We start from the raw sequence: 20,503 nt of genomic DNA, 5'->3' as shown, positions 1-20,503 counted from the left end.
TTACTTCGTTATACGTATATGTATTTGTCTGTAGGTCCAAATGACAAACAATTTATTCATTGAGTTAATGGGTTTAATTGTGTTGAGAAAAGATAACATATATAAAAGACGTATGACATGGTTTTTGAGCTTTTTATGCAGGTGTGGGATCCCGGTTATGAATAGTTCCTAAAATATATTCTATTTGAATTTTAATCTCCACAAGATATTCTTGCACAGAATTGAACATCCAAAGAGTATCGATGACCTACTAAGCACTGCAGAACTTTGAACAAAGCAGAGCTAGAATTGTGGAGAGGTTTTATCAGAGTCAAGATTCATTGTCTGGGTTCCAATTTTATTAGAGCTGCCTAAAGTATTTTAAATGTTCCAGATTTTTAAGTGTCAGGGTAATATTTGCAAATTACAACACTCTTGCCATGTAATGCTTGTTAAAACCTAAAGGAATTGAATTACAGTAGCTATGGTAATATATAATGTATTCTTTTTTTTAAATTTAAATTCAATTAACATATTGTGTATCATTAGTTTCAGTGGTAGAGTTCAGTGATTCATCAGTCTTATATAACACCCAGTGCTCATTACATCACGAGCCCCCCTTAATGTCCATCACCCAGTTACCCCACCCCCCACCCCTATCCCCTCCCCTCCAGCAACCCTCAGTTTGTTTCCTATGACTAAGTCTCTTACGGTTTGTCTCCCTCTCTGATTTCATCTTGTTTTATTTTTCCCTCTCTTCCCCTATGATCCTCTTTTGTTTCTTAAAAAATTCCACATGAGTGAAATCATGTGATAATTGTCTTTCTCTGATTGACTTATTTCACTCAGCGTAATACCCTCTAGTTCCATCCACATCATTGCAAATGGCAAGATTTAATTTTTTTTTTTTGATGGCTGAGTAGTAATCCATCGTATATATATATATACCACATCTTCTTTATCCATTCATCTGTCAGTGGACATCTGGGCTCTTTCCATTTAGCTGTTGTGGATGTTGTTGCTGTAAACATTGGGGTGCAGGTGCCCCTTTGGATCACTACATTTGTATCTTTGGGGTAAATACCTAGTAGTGCAATTGCTGGGTCATAGGGTAGCTCTATTTTCAGCTTTCTGAGGAACCTCCAGACTGTTTTCCAGAGTGGCTGCACCAGCTTGCATTCCCACCAACAGTGTAGGAGGGTTCCCCTTTCTCCGCATCCTCGCCAACATCTGTCGTTTCCTGACTTGTTAATTTTAGCCATTCTGACTGGTGTGGGGTGGTATCTCATTGAGGTTTTGATGGATTTCCCTGATGCCGAGCGATGTTGAGCATTTTATCATGTGTCTGTTGGCCATTTGGATGTCTTCTTTGGAGAGATATCTGTTCATGTTTTCTGCCCATTTCTTGATTGGACTATTTGCCCTTTGGGTGTTGAGTTTGATTAAGTTCTTTATAGATTTTGGATACTAGCCTTTTATGTGATATGTTATTTGCAAATCTCTTCTCCCATTCTGTTGGTTGTCTTTTGGTTTTGTTGACTGTTTCCTTTGCTGTGCAAAAACTTTTTATCTTGATGAAGTCCCAGTAGTTCATTTTTGCCCTTGCTTCCCTTGCCTTTGTCGATGTGTCTAGGCAGAAATTGCTGCAGCCGAGGTTGAAGAGGTTGCTGCCTGAGTTCTCCTCAAGGGTTTTGATGGATTCCTGTCTCACATTTAGGTCTTTCATCATTTGGAGTCCATTTCTGTTTATGGTGTAAGGAAATGGTCCAGTTTCATTCTTCTGCATGTGGCTGTCCAATTTTCTCAACACCACTTGTTGAAGAGACTGTCTTTTTTCCATTGGATATTTTTTCCTGCTTTGTCGAAGATTTGTTGACCATAGAGTTGAGGGTCCATTTCTGGGTTCTCCCTTCTGTTCCATTGATCTATGCATCTGTTTTTGTGCCAGTACCCTACTGTCTTGATCATTACAGCTTTCTAATAGAGCTTGAAGCCTGGAATTGTGATTTTCTTCTTCAACATCCCTTTGGCTATTCGGGGTCTTTTCTGGTTCCATACAAATTTTAGGATTATTTGTTCCAGCTCTGTGAAAAAAGTTGATGGTATTTTGTTAGGGATTGCATTGAATGCATAGATTGCTCTGGATAGCATAGATGTTTTAACAATATTTGTTTTTCCAATCCATGAGCATGGAACGTTTCTCCATTTCTTTGTGTCTTCCTCAATTTCTTTCATAAGTGTTCTGTAGTTTTCTGAGTATAGATCCTTTGCCTCTTTGGTTAGGTTTATTCCTAGGTTTCTTACAGTTTTTGGTGTAATTGTAAATGGGATCGATTCCTTAATTTCTCTTTCTTCTCTGTCATTGTTAGTGTGTAGAAATGCAGCTGATTTCTGTGCATTGATTTTATATCCTGCCACTTTCCTGAATTCCTGTATGAGTTCTAGCAATTTTGGGGTGGAGTCTTCTGGGTTTTCCACATAGAGTATCATGTCATCTGCAAGGAGTGAGAGTTTGATTTCTTTGCTGATTCAGATGCCTTTTATTTCTTTTTGTTGTCTGATTGCTGAGGCTAGGACTTCTAGTACCATGTTGCACAACAGTGGTGAGAGTGGGCATCCTTGCTGTGTTCCTGACCTTAGGGGGAAAGCCCTCAGTTTGGTGAAAAACATTTATTGAGCAATGTTCGAAGCAGTCTCAATAGTTGTATCATCATCATCACACGTTCAGAAACTATCTGTAGACATTTTATGTCTGTATTTAATGAGCATTTTGGGAAACGTTGACCACTGATGCTCAAAAGAGTGACTTGTCTGGCTTGCCTAACACATATTACAAGGATGGCATGTCTCATTTCAGACTCCCTTTCTCACATCCATATGCACAGCGTGGCAGAAGTGGCAAAACAGAGAGGGTAGGGTGGCTTACAAAAGCTCCTCACTGTCAGAGCTAGAAGTCAATGTTGGTCTGTCGCCATCTGCTTTGTGACTGGCTATGTCTCTTGTCCCTGAGTTGGGGAAGAACGACTGTTTACCTGCCCTCAGCCCCTGGGGGAGCATCCTGGAGGAAAATCTTACACATGGGGTCTGGAGGTAGGAGTCCAGAGCCTTGGGAACGATACCGTGGAAAGAGGAAGGGCTTGTGGCTGCCTGTTGACCCCACTCCCTGTGTGCCTTCGATGGGATCCTCTCAATCCCGAGTTAGTAGTATTTTTGTCATCCTGTGCGGCAGATCACGGGGATGACCTGCGCGTCCTGTGTTCACAACATAGAGTCCAAACTCACAAGGACAAACGGCATCACCTATGCCTCTGTGGCCCTTGCCACCAGCAAAGCCCACGTGAAGTTCGATCCTGAAGTTATCGGTGCACGGGATATTGTCCGAATTATTGAGGTAAGTCATTCATTAAAAAACATTATACAAACTAATGTAACGTGTCTCGACTCTACTTCAATTTAAAAAAATATGCCCACTTTTTAAAAAACAGTGATGTATAATCATTGTGGAAAAATGAGAAAATACAGCTAACCAAAAAATTAAAAAGAAAAGAAAAAGGTCACCTAACCTATCCTTCAAGCCTTCCCACGGAAGTAGGGGTGAATCATTTTAAAATAAACTGAAATTAAGTAAATATTAGATAATCTGAGGGTGAAAACCAGTGAATTCCTGAATTCCCTGAGAAACATCAATATCGGTAAGCTACCTGGGCACATGGGGTTAAATTACCTAATTGTAATTATAAAATATTATTTATGTCTGTACCAAGTATCTGTAGACCAAAGGATTATTGGTAATGAGAGGAGTTACACTCATTTTACCACATTTTCAAGCTGGGCCTGCTTGACGATGAGACAGTTTAGTTGTTTCTCGTTTGGAAAATCAGTTAGAATAGTTTTCACACACTGCCTCCCTCTCTTCCCTCCCTCGCGTTGTCCACAGACAGTCCATTTCCTTTGTAAGGTCTGTTGATGGCACACCATAAGAGGGTGAGCGTTAGTGGTGATCTGAATGGGTTACCACAGTCCAGACTGAACTAGGTTAACTCACAAGATGAACTGATGGTCAGGATAAACCAAGTTTAGCAGGAAGTGCTAATGCAGGGAAACCTCTGGTAGCAGCCTCAGTGTTGTCTTTCGTTTTCTCTTCGTTGTGTGTGTGTGCCGAAGAGACAGGTTGTGTGTTGTGTGGCTTGGCGGAGCCCCCTGATGTGTGTTACTACTTGTCCTGCCGCTGCTGCTATGACCCCCCATCTCAGAGGCAGACAGCACAGCTCCTCTGTCAGGTGGGGAGAGATCCCCGGGGGGGGTTAAGTGACTCCGCTCACTGGTATCCAGCTAAAGCTTGCAGGACCGGCCCTCAGACCCACACCTCACAGTTCTAAGCCCAGCGGCCTTTCGATTTTTGCCACAGCACAGGCCTTACAGAACAGTAGTGAGGGGGCACTGGTGAGGCCAGGGGAGCAGACTGGTGCGCCATCGGCGGGAGGGTCCCAGGGGTGCTCGGACCACATCTCCGTCACCTTCTTACTCCACATGCCCCTCCTGGCTGAGCTCGGTGCAGGAGCATCTCTGTCCTCAGTTGAGGAATATTGCTGATGTCTGGCCCCTGTTTCTGCATCTCTGCTGCCTCCTTCCCTAATCTAATTAAGCCGGTGTTCCTTGTAAGGGGGTTTGTCTTTACACAGTCTTAGATGCTCTTTCTCCAACCGTAACTTTTCATTTTCGTGTGAAATCCCATCATCAGAGTCCCGGGGCCCCTCCTTATATTGTCCTGACCGACAGGACGTGTCCTGGCGGCCTTTCCCGTGTAATTTCGTAAAGGGGTCCGATCAGATGAGGCAGAGAGGGTCAGGGAGCGAGGTGGCGAAAGAATTGCTGGAGGTTATTCCCTGAAAAGAGCCAGCAGATTGCAGTGCGGTGCCCGTCTGGCTTCAGGGGAAGCCTCGGCTTGCCGGTGCCGAAGGAGCCAGGGTCGGCTCGCCGGGGAGAGGCCCAGGCTGGGAGCCCAGACACCTGTTCACTGAGCACGGGGCCTTGGTCTTCTGGTAGCACGATGGCTCTGAGCTGCAGTTTCCTCAGGCCGGGAATGACAGCACCTGACCTGACCACTCCCTAGTTGGGGCTCCTCACACAAGAATTGTGTGTGTATGAATTCATCATTGATCAGCCTCGGGGCATGTTGAAGTTTCTCCCAGAACCTGCTGCCTTTGCCCACAGAGGGACCAGGAGTCGCCATCTGAGGCCAGCCCCTTGGGGATGACACAGTCTGTAAGCATAGATGGTGCTGGACCTCTGATAGGATTTGTAGTGTGATTTGGGTACGGAAGTCATGAGCAGAAAAACCAATACAGCCTTTTGAGGTGATTTTTGATTAACTTTCTAATTTCCAGAGATGTAAAATGCTTTCTACCAATGCATGTTTTAACCAAGTTCTTTCCTCCCTGTTTTCACTTCTCTTTTTTTTTTTTAATAATAAGGAAATCGGCTTTCATGCTTCCCCGGCCCAGAGAAACCCCAACGCGCATCACTTGGACCACAAGGTGGAAATAAAGCAGTAGGTAGAACAGAAAAGATACACTGGTGCTCTTGACCAAGTGTTCCCCCCCCCCCCCCCCCCCCCCCCGCCAGGCCTGACTGCCTCATTCTGTGCTCATGGGTGTCCCTGCTGTCCTGGCTCCCCACAGCACCTTCCACTGAAGAGTTGCCTTTGCTACCCCGTGATGTTAACCTCCTAAAACAGTGCTGTCTGACAGAACTTTCTGCGGTGAGAGAAATGTTCTATACCTGCACTATCCAGGACGCTAGCCACCGGCTATGGAGCAGTTAGTATGACCGAGGAACTGAATTCTTCATTTCATCTTAACTGATTTTAATTTATATTGCCGCTTATGGCTGGTGGCTGACTTACATTGGGAGGAAGAGAGTGGATTTTTTTCTTTCACAGCAGAGTATTTTAAGACTTTATTTGAATGGGTTCTAGAAGTAGGGTCTGAGGGCAGGAACCATGGTCATTGGAAAGAAAATGGCCTGGGAAAAAGGCGGCCTGAGTTCGTTCATTGTTGCAGATGTTCATTTACTCATTCAACAAACACAAGGGCACTGTTGTGTGAAGGGCATGACGCCAGGTGCTAGGGATGAATTGGAGAGGCCCATAGCTGGGCTAGGAATGAGTGGTTGAGCAGTGAATCAAGTGGGTTCACAGGGGTCTGGGAAGCCAACCAGCGGGGGACACATGATCTGAGCCTCGAAGAATGAGTGGAGGTTTGCCAGGCTGTGGGGGTGGGGGCTGGGGGTTGACGTGAGGGTCTTCTAGGGGCATGGAGGCAGGGGGCCTTCAGGGACTCCTGTGATTGCTCTGATCAGCATGCCTGGAGCAGGGAAGGCCTGACAGGAGAGGCACCTGGAAAGCGAGCGAGGGGCTAATTCTCGGGACCCTGGGCGACAAGCTGAGAGTCTGAGACTTCAGTCCTGCGGCCCGCAGTTTGCAGACCGGAGTGGAGGCGTGCTAGAGCTTCCACAACACATGGCGGGAATTTCGTGGATGCTGACGTGAGACCACAGCTGTCACCTGCAACCCCCATGTCAAACTTTGGTGTTCACCAAGATGGCTTTGCAGTTCTCACTGCCTATATTAAGTAATAGTTTAAAAATCAAATGTAAAAGTAAGGTCAGACTAATAAAATTTTGCTTTTATCTGTTTTTACTTGGGAGTCTGTATAAGATTTTATTTTGAACAAAGAGCAGTAGGCAGCCATATGGACCAGGATGTTCCACTTCTTTGGGTTCTCAGTTCTGGGCCTCAGTTGCCCCCCCCTATGGATTAGAGGCAACAGGTCAGCCTCGGACGGGCAGGAGCGTCTGTATATCTCTGGCACATCCCTGCAAAGTTTAAACCTGTAGGTGCTCTCTCGGTGGCTGGTGTCAGGGAGGGAGCCTTCCCTTCGTTTCACACCACTGGTTGTCTGTCCCAGACACGTGACAAAGGCAAATCTGAAACTGAGTCCCCGGGAGGAGACCAGCCCACAATCCCAGTGACAGGTGATACCTAATAGGCTGGTGTCACTGCTTTGCTCTGCAGGTGGAAGAAGTCTTTCCTGTGCAGCCTGGTGTTCGGCATCCCTGTCATGGGTCTGATGATCTATATGTTGGTGCCCAGCAACAAGCCCCACGAGTCTATGGTCCTGGACCACAACATCATTCCAGGACTGTCCATTCTAAATCTCATCTTCTTTATCTTGTGTACCTTTGTCCAGGTACGTATCAGAAAGGGCCAACCTCTGCCCCCCCCCCCCGCCTGTGTGTGGCCAGCAGTTCTCCGCCCTCCCGGGCCAGACACAGCCCTTCAGACTGGCTATCACAGATGTCCTGCAGGGGCTCTTTTCTCTGTCTCACTACTGGCGGGGGTGCGAGACCTGGTTTCACTGTCACTTTCACGGTTGTAGGTGCTCAAACTCCCCCTGGAATAGCAAGCCCTGAGACAGGCCTCCTGAAACTTCTCCTCTAGGGGTGATATTAAGGAGCTAGCTGAGTTGCTGCTGCTGGGAAGTGTGCCCTCCGTCTGTTTTAGAATATAAAATAAAACTCCTGCCTTAATGATAGAATGCTTACTTGAAGACTATCTGAGGGCAATATTTGTGGCCTGAATTTGCTTGTTCTTGTATTTTCTTTTTAATTACAAATGTAAAGTACATTTATTGTAGACAATTCAAACCATGCTGAAGGAGAAGCAGCAAAGGGGAGAATATTCTTTCACTGGAATCATACCCCGCCTCCAGCCCAGTCCTTTTCCAGAGTTACCTCAGTATTATTACTAGTTGGACGTGTATGTTTACAGATCTTCCTCTATGTAGAGAAAATATACATGTGCTTATATATGTAGGTGTGTGTACATATTCACATAATACAGACACACGGGCTTTTTATTTTTTAACTGGAATAGGATCATACTAGATAAATTGATTTGTAACTGGCTTTTCACTTAAGCACGTATTACGGGCATCTTTCATGCCAGTGGTTTATAGATCTAGCACATTCTTTCTCAGGACTGCAGAGCACTGTCCACAATATAAATGAACCATGCTTTACATCCCCATGGCCCCCTTGCCCTGTTGATGGACATTCAGGTTATGTACTCTGGGTTTTAAAGGTCCCCCAAGACCTTTGACCCTACGTTCTTGTGCCAGAAATCCATAGGCCTGTGAATCAGGAAGTACATTTCCTGCACGTCCCCTGCCGAGGAGAAAGTCATGTCCAAGCACTTGCGGGCACGAGGGGCCTCTGGGCATCTGGTGGCTCCTTGGACTCCGGGCCTCCTTGAGCAGCTGTTGCTTCCTCTGCTCTCTCTCAGCTCCTTGGCGGGTGGTACTTCTACGTCCAGGCCTACAGATCTCTGAGGCACAGGGCAGCCAACATGGACGTGCTCATCGTGCTGGCCACCAGCATCGCCTACACCTACTCGCTCGTCATCCTGGTGGTGGCCATGGCTGAGAAGGCGGAGAGGAGCCCTGTGACCTTCTTCGACACCCCCCCCATGCTCTTTGTGTTCATTGCCCTGGGTCGGTGGCTGGAACACGTGGCAAAGGTAACCGCAGCTTCAGGTGAAAAAAGAACTGTTCTTCAGTAATGTAAATCTTAATTCATCTGAACACCTTATTTAGAATTACTAATTACACACAGTCTAGGGAAAGACTTAAAGAAATGTGACACCTACGTATAATTAGGAGTTCTGATCACTAATCTCCAAATTGGTTGCTACTTCCGAAATCCCAGCTAATCTGGTTAATTATTGAAACCTTTGTTCAGGCACATTGCGTAATGGAAATTTCAGGGCAGCACTCACGCCACCTCTTTGTACATAACTGACTATGTGGCTTATTAGTCTACACATCCATGTTTCCATTTGAGGGTCATGCCATTTTTAACACCCTGCATTATACCCACATTTTAACCTATTCTATAAAAGAGTAGGACTCAAGCTCTAAGAGAAATTCGATTGAACCTTAAAAAAAAAAAAAAAAGCAGCTAATGGGCAGGCTGGTTTTGTATTTTTTGTTGAAATGTAATTCATGGCACTTTGTGGCCTTGTACGTTCAGTGCGGCGGTGACATGGCTGCGTGTCGATGGCAGTGAGTAACATCTATCCTGGAGGAGCCTTTTCACATGCACTGTGGCTGTGTTAAGGGGTCCGCCTCTTTCTGCAGGGGCTTTCTGTAACACCAGCCGCTTTTAACACCAGCCTAGTGAGTGTGGGTCTGGCTTTGCACGGGTCAGCTTACAGTAGCTCTTGTTTTCCATTCTGATTATTTCCTAGAGCAAAACCTCAGAAGCCCTTGCCAAACTCTTGTCTCTCCAAGCCACAGAAGCCACTGTTGTGACCCTTGGCGAGGACAACTTGATCATCAGGTGGGTTCTCTACATCCAGAGTTTTTGACCAATTTATATTCATCTGTGTAATACACCTCAAGACACCCAGCATCTTCATGACATTACACTAGACCTTGCGGGGGCAGGCAAAGACTTCATACGGTCAGATCTGTCCTCGATCCAGGTAATTAACAAGGTATTTACAGACTACAGCACGTGCAAGATTTCAGGGTGGGGTGTGTGTAGGCTAAATGACAAATGAGAGGTCTAGGTGACTAGTGTTCCCAGACTAGAGAAGGGGAAGGCTCGAGGTGGTCAGGGAAAGCTTCAAAGAGCACGGACTATACACTGGACCTTCCTTGCAAGATCTGGAGGATTTACACAGGCTGAGAGGTAGGGTTTCAGCTTGCCAAAGAATACAAATGTGAGAAGTATTTTTTCTTCTTCATAAGGTTGACAGATATTAAAAATAATAATGATTATTATCATTATTGCTGGAACTCATATGGCATTTGCTATCTGCCATACACTATTTTAACCTCTTTGTATTAAATCTAATTAAAAAAAACAAAACTGTAGGAGGAAAGGACTGCTATTAGCCATATTTTGCAGATGAGGAAACTGATGATCAAAAGGGCTAAGCAACTGGCCCGAGGTCACACAGGTGTTAGGTAGTGGAATGGGATATAACTTAGGCTCTTAGTTCCAGAGTCCGTGCACTTAACCCTTCCACATACTGACTCTTAAGGCACATTTGATAATATGGACATTGCACAAATTAAGGCTTCTGTACTTCCCTGGTCAGCCTCATTTTCATATTCTAGGCAGTGCTTATTTCAAAACTTCTTCACATTCCTGAAATCTCTCTCTGGCCCCACCACTTTCCCCTTCGGCCTGTGATCTCACTCTGACTGCTGAAAATATAAGCCATCGAGGTGGGAAATCCGTCAGTTCCCTGTCACTTCAGTCCCTCAGTGAACCACAAAGCTAACCTTCCCGACTGCATGCTCCCTTCCCCCCACCCCGGGGGCAGAGGCCTTTCCTTCTGGGCCTCTGCTCAGGAACCTCCCTCTGTCAATTTCATCTTGATCTTCAGGGTGTCTGTCTTTGCTGCTTCCAACCATCCAGTATGACATGTAGTCCAAACTCCTGTTGTCAAAGCAGTCCTGTGCCCCGCCCCCACTGCACATGCCCATTCTTCATGCTGTTGCCAGTGTGGGCTCATGAGTGTGTCCCCCAGAGATGGCCCTCAGAGGCTGCGAGCCCCCACCCCTGATTTCCAGGGGGGCACTCGGCCAGCCTGTGCTGTGAATGAGGCACCGGCCGACCACAGCATGGAAGCACTGGTTTTTGTCTGGATGCCAGCTTTTAAGTACTGAGCGGAATTACGGTAGCGGTAGTTGAGATTGAGAATTTACCGTGTACCACTCCCACTAGCCAGTACTTCATATAAACTACCTAATTTAACCTGATAACTACCCGGTGAGGTACGGGCTCCCGTGATCCCCGTGTCTTTAGGAAGAACCTGAAGCTTAGTGGGGTGGAGTGACTTGCCCCGCGTCCAGGGCAGGTGAGTGGCAGAGCTCCCTCTTGGCCACCTGCTAACCTGTCTTCTGGGCAGGAGGACCCCGTGGGACAGAGCAGCTGGCCACATGTGGGCCTCCACACGCACGCGACTGCGTGGCTCTGTAGCATTTGCACACCTTGGCTTTGTTTTTTTCCCTTATAAATTAATGACATGAGGGTTTCTGAGATATGGAAATATTCAGACTGGGAACAAAACTGTGGACAGCTGCATTTACTTGCTGCCTTTCGTTTTGAAGTGCTTCTGAAAGCACCGGCCACAGTCACACGGACTGCTCAGTTGATTCAAATGTGAGGAGACACGCATCTTTGTCAGAAGGCAAAAGCTACTTGAAATGCCCAAGGACGGTGGGGCTACCCCAGTCACAGCTCAGTTCTTTTCCGAAGACGGTGATTAGCATTTGGCTGTGGACACATTATGGCCAGACTCCTACTCTCATTATGTGGTTGGCACCATTTTCTAAGCTAGGAGCCAGAAGACCAGAGTTCCTTCAGGCCTTGCCATAGGCAGACAGGCTGTGTGCTAGGAGCGGGTCAGTTATGGCCTGTGAGGCACAGTTCCTGTCTGTCAGACGAGGGTGGTGGTTCCTATCCCACCTTCCTGACGGTGTGCTCCAGGCTGCTGGGGTGTGCTGGTGCCAGGGCCCCCGAGTCAACCTCCGCCTTCTGTGGGGCCTTGCCATGTTGGGCCTCTGCAGGTGTGGACTGGTCTGCGATGCCGTCAGAAGGCCACCAGAGTTCCCCACCTCAGCTCTCTCCTTTCAGCGAGACTTGGGCCTGTCCCTCCCTCTGTCCCTCTGCCAGGGACACCTGTCTGTCCCAAGTCTTGGGTGATGGGAGTGTCTGTGATCAGTCTGGCACATGGCTACTTCTGGTCACCCCCTGCCCCTTCCTGTTGCCACCACTCTGTCCCCTACAGCACTGCCACAGGGTCTTCATTGGCCTCCTGCTCCCAGCTTCGTCTCTTTTTAAATATCCTCCCACATTCAAACCAGAGATCTCTCGGAAGCACAGATCTGCTTGTCTTCCTCTGTAGCTGGAGCTCCTTCAGCGATTCCCTGCCATCCTTAGGATGAAGTCTGTGTGCTTAGTAGGCACGTGAGACTCGGCGTCTGCCCCGGCCCACCTCTTGGACTCAGCCCCTTGTGCTGCCATGCCTTCATCTTATCCCAGCCACACCCCAATGGCAGCTCCCAGGAGGAGGTTCTCGGGTCTCCCCACACACCTTTCTTCTTCCCCTCTGCCTGGCTGCTTGTCCTTCAGGACTCAGCTTGGGGGGCATGTCCTCCAGAAGCCTTTCCTGTCCCCAGGCCTGCTTGGCTCTTGTGCCACTTGCCCTGGGACACCCACGTGGCAGGTGCTCAGATTACTAGTTGAATGAATGAAAGGACCATGAAATGTTCAAGAAATCACCCCATGTTGGTTGGGGTGACATTCAAGGGCTACACGACCTGGTCCCCAGTTTCCTGCATTGAAGTCTCCTTTTTTTTTTTTTTTAGGTTTTATTTATTTATTTGACAGAGAGATACAGCAAGAGAGGGAACACAAGCAGGGGGAGTGGGAGAGGGAGAAGCAGGCTTCCCGCCGAGCAGGGAGCCCGATGCGGAGCTTGATCCCAGGACCCTGGGATTATGACCCGAGCTGAAGGCAGACGCTTAACGACTGAGCCACCCGGGTGCCCCTGCATTGAAGTCTCCTGTGGTAGTGGGGAAAGCAGAGTTACAGACTTCGTCTAGGTAGTGGCTGTTAAGAACTATTCTTAAGTTTTTGTCTTTTTACTTTGTGTTAGATGAGGAGGGAGAGCAGAGAGGAGACAGGTGTGGCAGACAGACTACTGGCAGAAGCTCCTGAAGCAGAAGAAATGCTAGGGAAAACACTGTCTCTCAATTACGTGTATTCCTGCACTGTGGCATTTTGGGGGACACAAGCTTCTGAAGAAGACATGCTGGGAATTCACTGGAAGGAGCCACCTTGACCCCCATCAAGTGCTGTTCACCTTAAATTAAGCTGTTTGGACTTAGAATGATATGGTCAATTCAGATCAAAGGGGAAATTCAACTTTAGATTAAGCAGAGATTGACATTACTAAAGGTTTCTTAGAAGGGCACCCAGCTGGACATGGGTGCCAATTTCTTGAAGAATCCCCATAGAAGCGAACCTTCTAAATCTTAGTAGTTAGGTTATTCTGGGGGAGAAGTTTCTGCCATTAGCTCCTGATTCCCTTTCTCAAGTGAGCAGGTGCTCCTTCTCCTCTCTTACCAAGTGAGGACGTGGTGTAATGGGAAACTCCTCCAGGTCGAGTAGACAGGCCTCAGAGGGGCAGGGCCTGGGCGTTTCCATCACTGGGAGACTTTAAGAAGCAGCAAAGAACATTCTCAGATTATGGAGAGTCCTTCTCTCCTTGTTTGCCACCCTGCCCAGCCCCCAAAGGGGTTTCCTCATATCTACTCCCAGCACTCGAGACTTCAGTGTGCTCCTCCTTTTCCTACCCCATTTCTTGTATTATGGCCATTACTGAACTTACATTCACAAGTCTGCTTATAGCTTCTGGGGTGTCAGTATCCTGAGAGGACGGCTCCACTTTGTCCTGTTTGTACCCAAGTCCAGCACAGTGCCTGCTGCACAGAGGCCCGTCACTAGGGAAAACGTCCATTAAGTGAAATTCCCTGGGCGCTCACCTCATACCAGGCACCGTACTAAGTACTGAACACGCATTTTCTCAGTTAATCCTGGAACAAAATCACCATTGTAGAAAAGAAGACACTGTGGCTTTGTACCAGGATTTGACCCAGATGGCACCACTGACCTGTGATTCAGCAGTGCCCTACCGAGGACTCCGAGCTCCCAAGGCCAGGGCCATGTCTGCTTTGCTCCCCACCATGTCCCTGGCACCTGGTGCACACAGTGTCTCCCGTGGCACTGAGCCTGTATTTGTGTACACTGGCCCGAGCTGTGTGTGCTCAGAGCCTTGCAGGGAGGGGACAGCATGGGGCACCGAGCTGGACCTTTGGATACGGACAAACTCTTGAATCCTCATTTTGCAGAGGATGCTCCTGCACAATTTTTTAAAAAAGAAAATTTTGATGTAAATATTTACCATCTTTGCACATTTTGGTTCCCAAGTTTTATACATTTATACATAGCAATGTTTAAAGAAATGGGCATGTAGATTCAGTTTCGTGCCTTTCTAAATCTTCAGGTTTTTGCTCTACTGGGAGTGAATATCACTTACCTCATATACTTTTGGGAGGATTCAATGAGAAAAAAACAGGTACAAATCTAGCACAGTATTGTACACTCAGTAAAGGTCTGTGTTACCCTCTCATGTTGATAAGGCAGCTTATTGTACATTTTTCTCTGTGGTAGTTTGAATGTAGTCCTTGTAGAATGAAGGGAGTGTCTAACATAAACCTCAGAGCCTGCTTATCTGCTTTTATCACCGTTTGGTCATGAGGCACTGTTATAAACGGGTGACCATTGAACAACGGTGAGGCTTAGGGGCTCTGACTCAGCGCAGAGTCGAAAATCCACATATAACCTCTGACTCCCAAAAACTTTACTAATAAGCTACTGTTGACTAGAAGCCTTACCGACAACATAAAACAATCAGTTAGTACCTATTTCGTATGTTATTATATACTGTGTTCTTAGAATAAAGTAAGCGAGAGAAAAGAAAATGTCAAGAAAATCAGAAGGAAGAGAAAACGTGTTTCTATTTCTGTACTGTATTTATTAAAACCCTGCCTGTACCCGCATGGTGCAAACCGGGCAGTTCAAGGGTCGGCTGTATACAGTGATGTGTATTTGGCCTCTGTGGCGGTTCCCTGGCGGCCTCCGGCTGGCTGTCTCCCGCTGCTGCCCTACCCTCGTCTCCCCCACCGCGTGTCTGTCTCTCTCGGGCCGACCCCCCCCAGCATCCAGCCCTCACACCTACGGCTTGCACAGTCCTGTCTGACCCGCTCCCTCCCCTGCTCTTTCCCCTGTCCCAGCACATCTTCCCGGGAAAGTGGCCCAAGCTGCCGTCTGCTGGCTTCCTGTGCTCTCGTCCGCCCTTCCCACTGGGCTGCCGCCTCCGGCAGCTTCTGAAACTGCACCCCCCCCCCCCCCAGCAGACCTCTTCCATGTACCCCAGCCCAACTAGTGCTGGGTTTTATCTTCCTTCGGCCTCTCACCAGCATTCCCCCTGCCCCCCAGTCTCTCCATTGAAAACTTTCTGTTGGTTTTGTTCCTTATGCACGTGTGACTGACCTTCACGGAGGTACCCAACCCAAGTGCAGAGTGTGAGGAAGTCTGCCTATCTGGCGGTTGGACCGGGACACCTGCTCCCCCACCTCGCGGGCCTCCCTGCTCCGTCTACCCGGGCCCTTCCACCTGCTCAGCCTCCAGATGTTGGCCGGCCCCAGGGCTTAGTTCTAGAACTCCTTCTCTTTTCCACTCGCACACCCAGGTGCGCTTGCACCATTTCCTGGCTGTAAATGCCATCTGTGTTGGGACAGCTCCTGGATTTGCACCTCTGGCTCTGCCCCCTCCTCTCAGTTCAAGTCCCGTTTTCTACTCCCTGCTTGACATTTTCCCTGGAAGTCAGATAGGCATCCCAGACCCAAAGGGGATCAACACGAAGGTCTTTATTTCGTCTCTTTTCCTTCTCTTCTCGCGCCCTCCCTCAGCTGCTTCGGTACACTTGCCTCCATCGCAGTAACAGAACTTAGAGCTCCCTCTTTGATTCTCTTCTTTCTGTCTTTTGCTTGGCTGTTGCAACAGCCCACCTCTTCCCCCGGCTTCTAGTATTGTCCCTGCCGCCCGCTCACATACAGCAGCCAGAGAGAGGACTTGACAACATGAATCAAATTATGTCACTTCCCAGTAAAACCTTACATGCAAAGCCCGTACTCTGCTCCGCAAGTCCCCACAGGATCTGGACTGCCTGCTTCTCTTCCTGGTTCTCCAGGGCACCCTTCCTGCCTGCCTTGGGGCCTTTGCATTAGTTGGGTTTTTCTCCTTGAACTTTCTTTCGCCTGTATGTTGGCCCCTCTTATCATCAGGTCTCAGTTCATCTTCCAAGTGAACCCTTCCTCCCCCCCGCCAAAAAGCCTTCCAGTCACATTATTTGCATCCTAACTCTTATTTAATACCTGTCTTGTTACCTGTTTCTTCTGCCGAACGGGTCTTCCTGAGGATGGGGACTTGGCTGTCTTGTTCCCAGCCATATTCCCTGTGCCTAGTAAAGTGCCTGCCCCTTAGTATTTGCACAATAAATAGTGGCTCAATCTGAAAATGAATACCACTGCTTGATGTAAAGCAAAGAGCATGTAACCAGTTGAACACTTTGTCGAGAACCTGAGCTGGGCAGCAGACCAAGAGGGTTGAGCTCCGGTTAATTGCTGTGTGTGTAACCTGAGTGGCTTTGTTGGCAGAGAGGAGCAAGTACCCATGGAGCTGGTGCAGCGGGGTGATATCATCAAAGTTGTCCCCGGGGGAAAGTTCCCAGTGGATGGGAAAGTCCTGGAAGGCAACACCATGGCCGACGAGTCCCTCATCACAGGTTAGGTGCCTTGTCTCCTGTTCCCTGTGGGTGGGTATCGCAGGAGTTGGCGGGTCACATGAATATTGAATGGGGGCTGAGTGTGTTACGGTTGATCTCTTTTCTCCACCTCTAGGAGAAGCCATGCCGGTCACAAAGAAACCTGGAAGCACAGTGATTGCTGGGTCTATCAATGCACACGGCTCTGTGCTCGTTAATGCCACCCATGTGGGCAATGACACCACGTTGGCTCAGATTGTGAAATTGGTGGAAGAGGCTCAGATGTCAAAGGTAATGAAGAAAGTTAAAAAATAACATAACGTCAGCTTTCTCATTTTAGAAGTTTTTCTAAGAGTTTCATAGACTCAGGCAGATTTTGCTGAGTAGAGAGTGATTAGTAGGCGTTAACTTACTAATCGAGGGGGCTCAGAACCCCAGTGCTTGCCCATGCCTGTGGGGACATATTTCTTTGTGGATTGTAATTTCTCATGGTCTTGGTGTTTTATTTTCATAGGCACCCATTCAGCAACTGGCTGACCGGTTTAGTGGATATTTTGTCCCATTTATCATCATCATTTCAACATTGACGTTGGTGGTATGGATTATAATCGGTTTTATCGATTTTGGTGTTGTTCAGAAATACTTTCCTGTAAGTTGAATGCTCTGGGCAGTATGGTTGCTGTGTTTTAAATAATCTTTTGCCATTAATCCTATTCTCTCATATCTTAGGTTCATTGGGCTTTAATTACCCATTACATTTATTTGCTTGCTTCACTTATTGGCAGCAGAATCTTAGCCAAGATAGGACCACCAGTCACTCTATTTCTGCAGGTTTTTCTTAGAGATGCCCTTTGCCTTCTAGTTGAATAATTTCCCAGACACCAGTTAGTTCTCAGTTGTCATGTCTAAAACATTTACATAATGTGACCTTGGCCATTTCTGGAGTTATGAGGCCCATATCATGGTCACTTCACAATTTGGATGGCATGATATCATTTTAACAGATTTTAAGAAAAATATGTTTTTTGCTCTCTCTGTCTGACAATACCATCTTCAACCTTGCGGCTTCCCAGGCAATGCTAATAGCTTTTTAATAATAAATACTTATTAAACATACATGAGACAATAGAATATGCTTTCTTGAGTTAAAAGGTAGATGATGAATACTATCTTAGGAAATACTGTTTTTCAAACTTCCAAAAAAAGTGGAAAGTACAAAAATAACCTTTTCTGCTCGAGAAGTAAGAACTGTATATAACAGTAATTCTCAGTTGGGAGTAATTCTGTTGTCCCCCGAGACATTTGGCGATGTTTGGAGACATTTGGTTGTCATGACTGGGGAGGGAATGCTACTGACATCTAGTGGGTAGAGACTGAGGATGCTGCCGGACATCCTACCATGCAAAGGACAGCCCCCCACAACCAAGAATCATCTGGCCCCAAATGTCAGTAGTGCTGAATTTGAGAAACCTTGATGTACATCAACAGGGAATGGCCCAGTTGGAGTCATATTTGATAACTGCCCATGAGGGGAACAGTGTTTTATCTATGGTTTAAAGTATCTCCTACTTAGCCAAAGTGAATGCCTATTTTACCTTAGAGCCATAGAGTAAGAAATTGTAAATATGGAATGGATAATTTTTTTTTTTAAAAAAAGGTCTACCCATAATTAAAGGCATATCTGAAATTCTTGGGGTGCATGTCATTTACTAAGATGTCATTTTCTCTCTCAAATTTCCTATCCTAAAATGAAAAATGTCCAAGTTAAACTCTTTCTGACATCTAAGGAGACCTCGGTGCTTTGAAAAATAACCTATGACTATATTCCTAGAATTCGCCAGTGGCTATTACGGCACCTGACTGTCTCAGATTTCTGCTTTTGCGGGAGAGCAGCTGATTGGCATGTGGCTGTGGGAAAAGTTCCTAAACAAGTTGGAATATGGGGCTTTCTGCTGTTCCCTGCCTTTCCATCTTACTTTGGCTTCTTTTGTTTTTATCTGCAATATCAGGGAGGATGCTGGCAAATGAGGTACTGCATGTTCCTTTAAGATATTATCACCCTGCTGTCTGAAAGTCATTTGTAGGGAGAGGTTCATGTCACCCTCTAGAAGTCCACCAATCCCATCAGAATGCCCAGTGCTATTTTGATGAGAATTACTGTTTTTTTTTTAAATCACATCATCTTTATTTCTAAAAATTGCATGATGTCTTAAATACAGTGTCCCTCTATCTAAATCCAACTGTTTCTAATCGAAGTGAAATGACTCTTTAATAATACACCTTATTTTAGAATTCTGCCTTTCAAAATCAAGGAATAAAGTGTAGGTGGAAGCTAAAGAGATCGTGGTCTGTATCCTTGATTTAGAAAACATACTGTGATTAAAGTGAATTTAGTGTCTCCTGATTGTGCTTCAGAGACACCTGCCATTTTGCAAAATAAACCAAGGTAAATCAAGATGTCAGAATGCAAATAGTCATACCCATATGTGTCGGCAGGTAACTGGAAAGGAGACCCATATTTTGTTTGTTTTGGGTTTACAAAGAAAACAATAGTGGAAAAAATAGAAGAAAATAAAGATGGCTCCAAATCCCATTCCTAGGGGTAACGATTTTTTGCATTTTGGTAAACCGCTTTCCAGTATTGTTGAAAGGCTATGTAGAGATATAGGCAGATAATTTTGCACTAATTCAGTCATAACACATGCCGTTTTGTACTTGTTTTTTTTATTTAACAATGTTGCTGGTGTCTTTCCATGTCAACAAGTATAGGTATGCATCATCGATTCAACAATCGAATAATATTTCATTATGCACCTCATCTTCACAATTTAATTCCCCAGTTCCCTATCGGGTGTCTCTAGTTTTTTGAAAAAAAAAAAACAAAAACAAAAAAAAAACGCTGTGATAAATATCTTTGTATCTTTGGCCACTGGTATGATTATCACCTTAGGGTAGATTCCTTGGAGACCTATCATTTTTTAAAGTTTTCATAATAATGATAACAGTAATAATGTGTAGTATTGTTAATATGTAATATTGATAATGTGACAGTTATAATTTCTTAGACGCTTCTCCCGTGCCAGGTATTGCACAATGTATATTTATGTGTTTATATGTATTTATATGTGTATTAGCTCATATAATCCTTCCAACAACAGTTGGGCATTATTGGTATTATTGTCTCCATTCTGAATGTGAGGGAGCTGACACGCAGAGATGTTAAGTTAGTGTCAGGGCCGGGGCATGGCCGTGCACGGGCCAATTCTGGAGTCTGTGCACCTTCCTCTAGGAGGGAGTTTTATATAACTCTCTCCTCTCCTCATGGCTCTCTCAGAGGAAAGCCTAGAGCGTCAAGTTGGGGAACTGGGAAGGGGACCAGTAAAGTGAGCCAGGTGATAACATAGCACTGAAGCAGATGTGTAGAAGGACTGCACGTGTTTCCCAAACCCCAGCTCATCACGCATCTGAGGTCCTGCTGCCCACGCTCAAATGTTCTTATGTGATTAGAAGTCAGTGAGATTCCTCCTTTAACCCTCAGCCTGCCTTTATCTCTTTCCTCTTTTCAGACCCCCAACAAGCATATCTCCCAGACAGAGGTGATCATCCGGTTTGCATTCCAGACATCCATCACGGTGCTGTGCATCGCCTGCCCCTGCTCCCTGGGCTTGGCCACGCCCACGGCGGTCATGGTGGGCACCGGGGTGGCCGCCCAGAATGGCATCCTCATCAAAGGAGGCAAGCCTCTGGAGATGGCCCACAAGGTTGGCCCTTGCGCCCCTGGCTATCCCTTGAGGTCTTGGCTGGAATGACTCTGTAGCTGTTACTATGTGATTTTTTTTTTTTTTTTTTGAAACTGAAGAGAGTCTGAGGGCAAGTAGTATCTGTTTAAATTCTGTATTAAGAGAAAAACCTGGAAGAGGCTTGAGGACAGCCCTGTTAATTAAGTACAACAGGAAGCCAGCAGGGACTGGGAAGGTTAATAGCAGCAACAACTAACAGTTGCAGGATTAAATATGAATTGATTTAATCTCATTAACAACTCTTTGAGGTAGGTGCTTA

At 46.3% G+C, this 20,503-nt stretch overlaps 1 protein-coding gene across 6 annotated transcripts in view; it reads left to right on the top strand.

Moving 5' to 3' along the window:
* ATP7B (ATPase copper transporting beta) overlaps positions 1-20,503 on the top strand; it is a 72,996-nt gene that overhangs the window by 40,885 nt on the left and 11,608 nt on the right. For 5 of the 6 annotated variants that reach the window (XM_025875102.2, XM_073894611.1, XM_073894609.1 and 2 more), the window contains 9 exons: positions 3,209-3,370; positions 5,454-5,530; positions 7,055-7,229; positions 8,324-8,557; positions 9,287-9,378; positions 16,338-16,465; positions 16,581-16,735; positions 16,959-17,093; positions 20,011-20,205. In XM_025875102.2, coding sequence (XP_025730887.1) covers positions 3,209-3,370; positions 5,454-5,530; positions 7,055-7,229; positions 8,324-8,557; positions 9,287-9,378; positions 16,338-16,465; positions 16,581-16,735; positions 16,959-17,093; positions 20,011-20,205 — 1,353 coding nt within the window. The remainder of the gene's footprint in view (positions 1-3,208; positions 3,371-5,453; positions 5,531-7,054; positions 7,230-8,323; positions 8,558-9,286; positions 9,379-16,337; positions 16,466-16,580; positions 16,736-16,958; positions 17,094-20,010; positions 20,206-20,503) is intronic. The other variant, XM_073894608.1, reaches the window with a different exon arrangement.

The sequence above is a fragment of the Callorhinus ursinus genome, unplaced genomic scaffold (assembly GCF_003265705.2).
Source record: "Callorhinus ursinus isolate GAN/ISIS: 27379988/994484 unplaced genomic scaffold, GSC_fseal_2.0 scaffold7, whole genome shotgun sequence".
Taxonomy (NCBI): Eukaryota; Metazoa; Chordata; class Mammalia; order Carnivora; family Otariidae; genus Callorhinus; species Callorhinus ursinus.
This window is presented reverse-complemented; position numbering and strand designations above follow the sequence as displayed.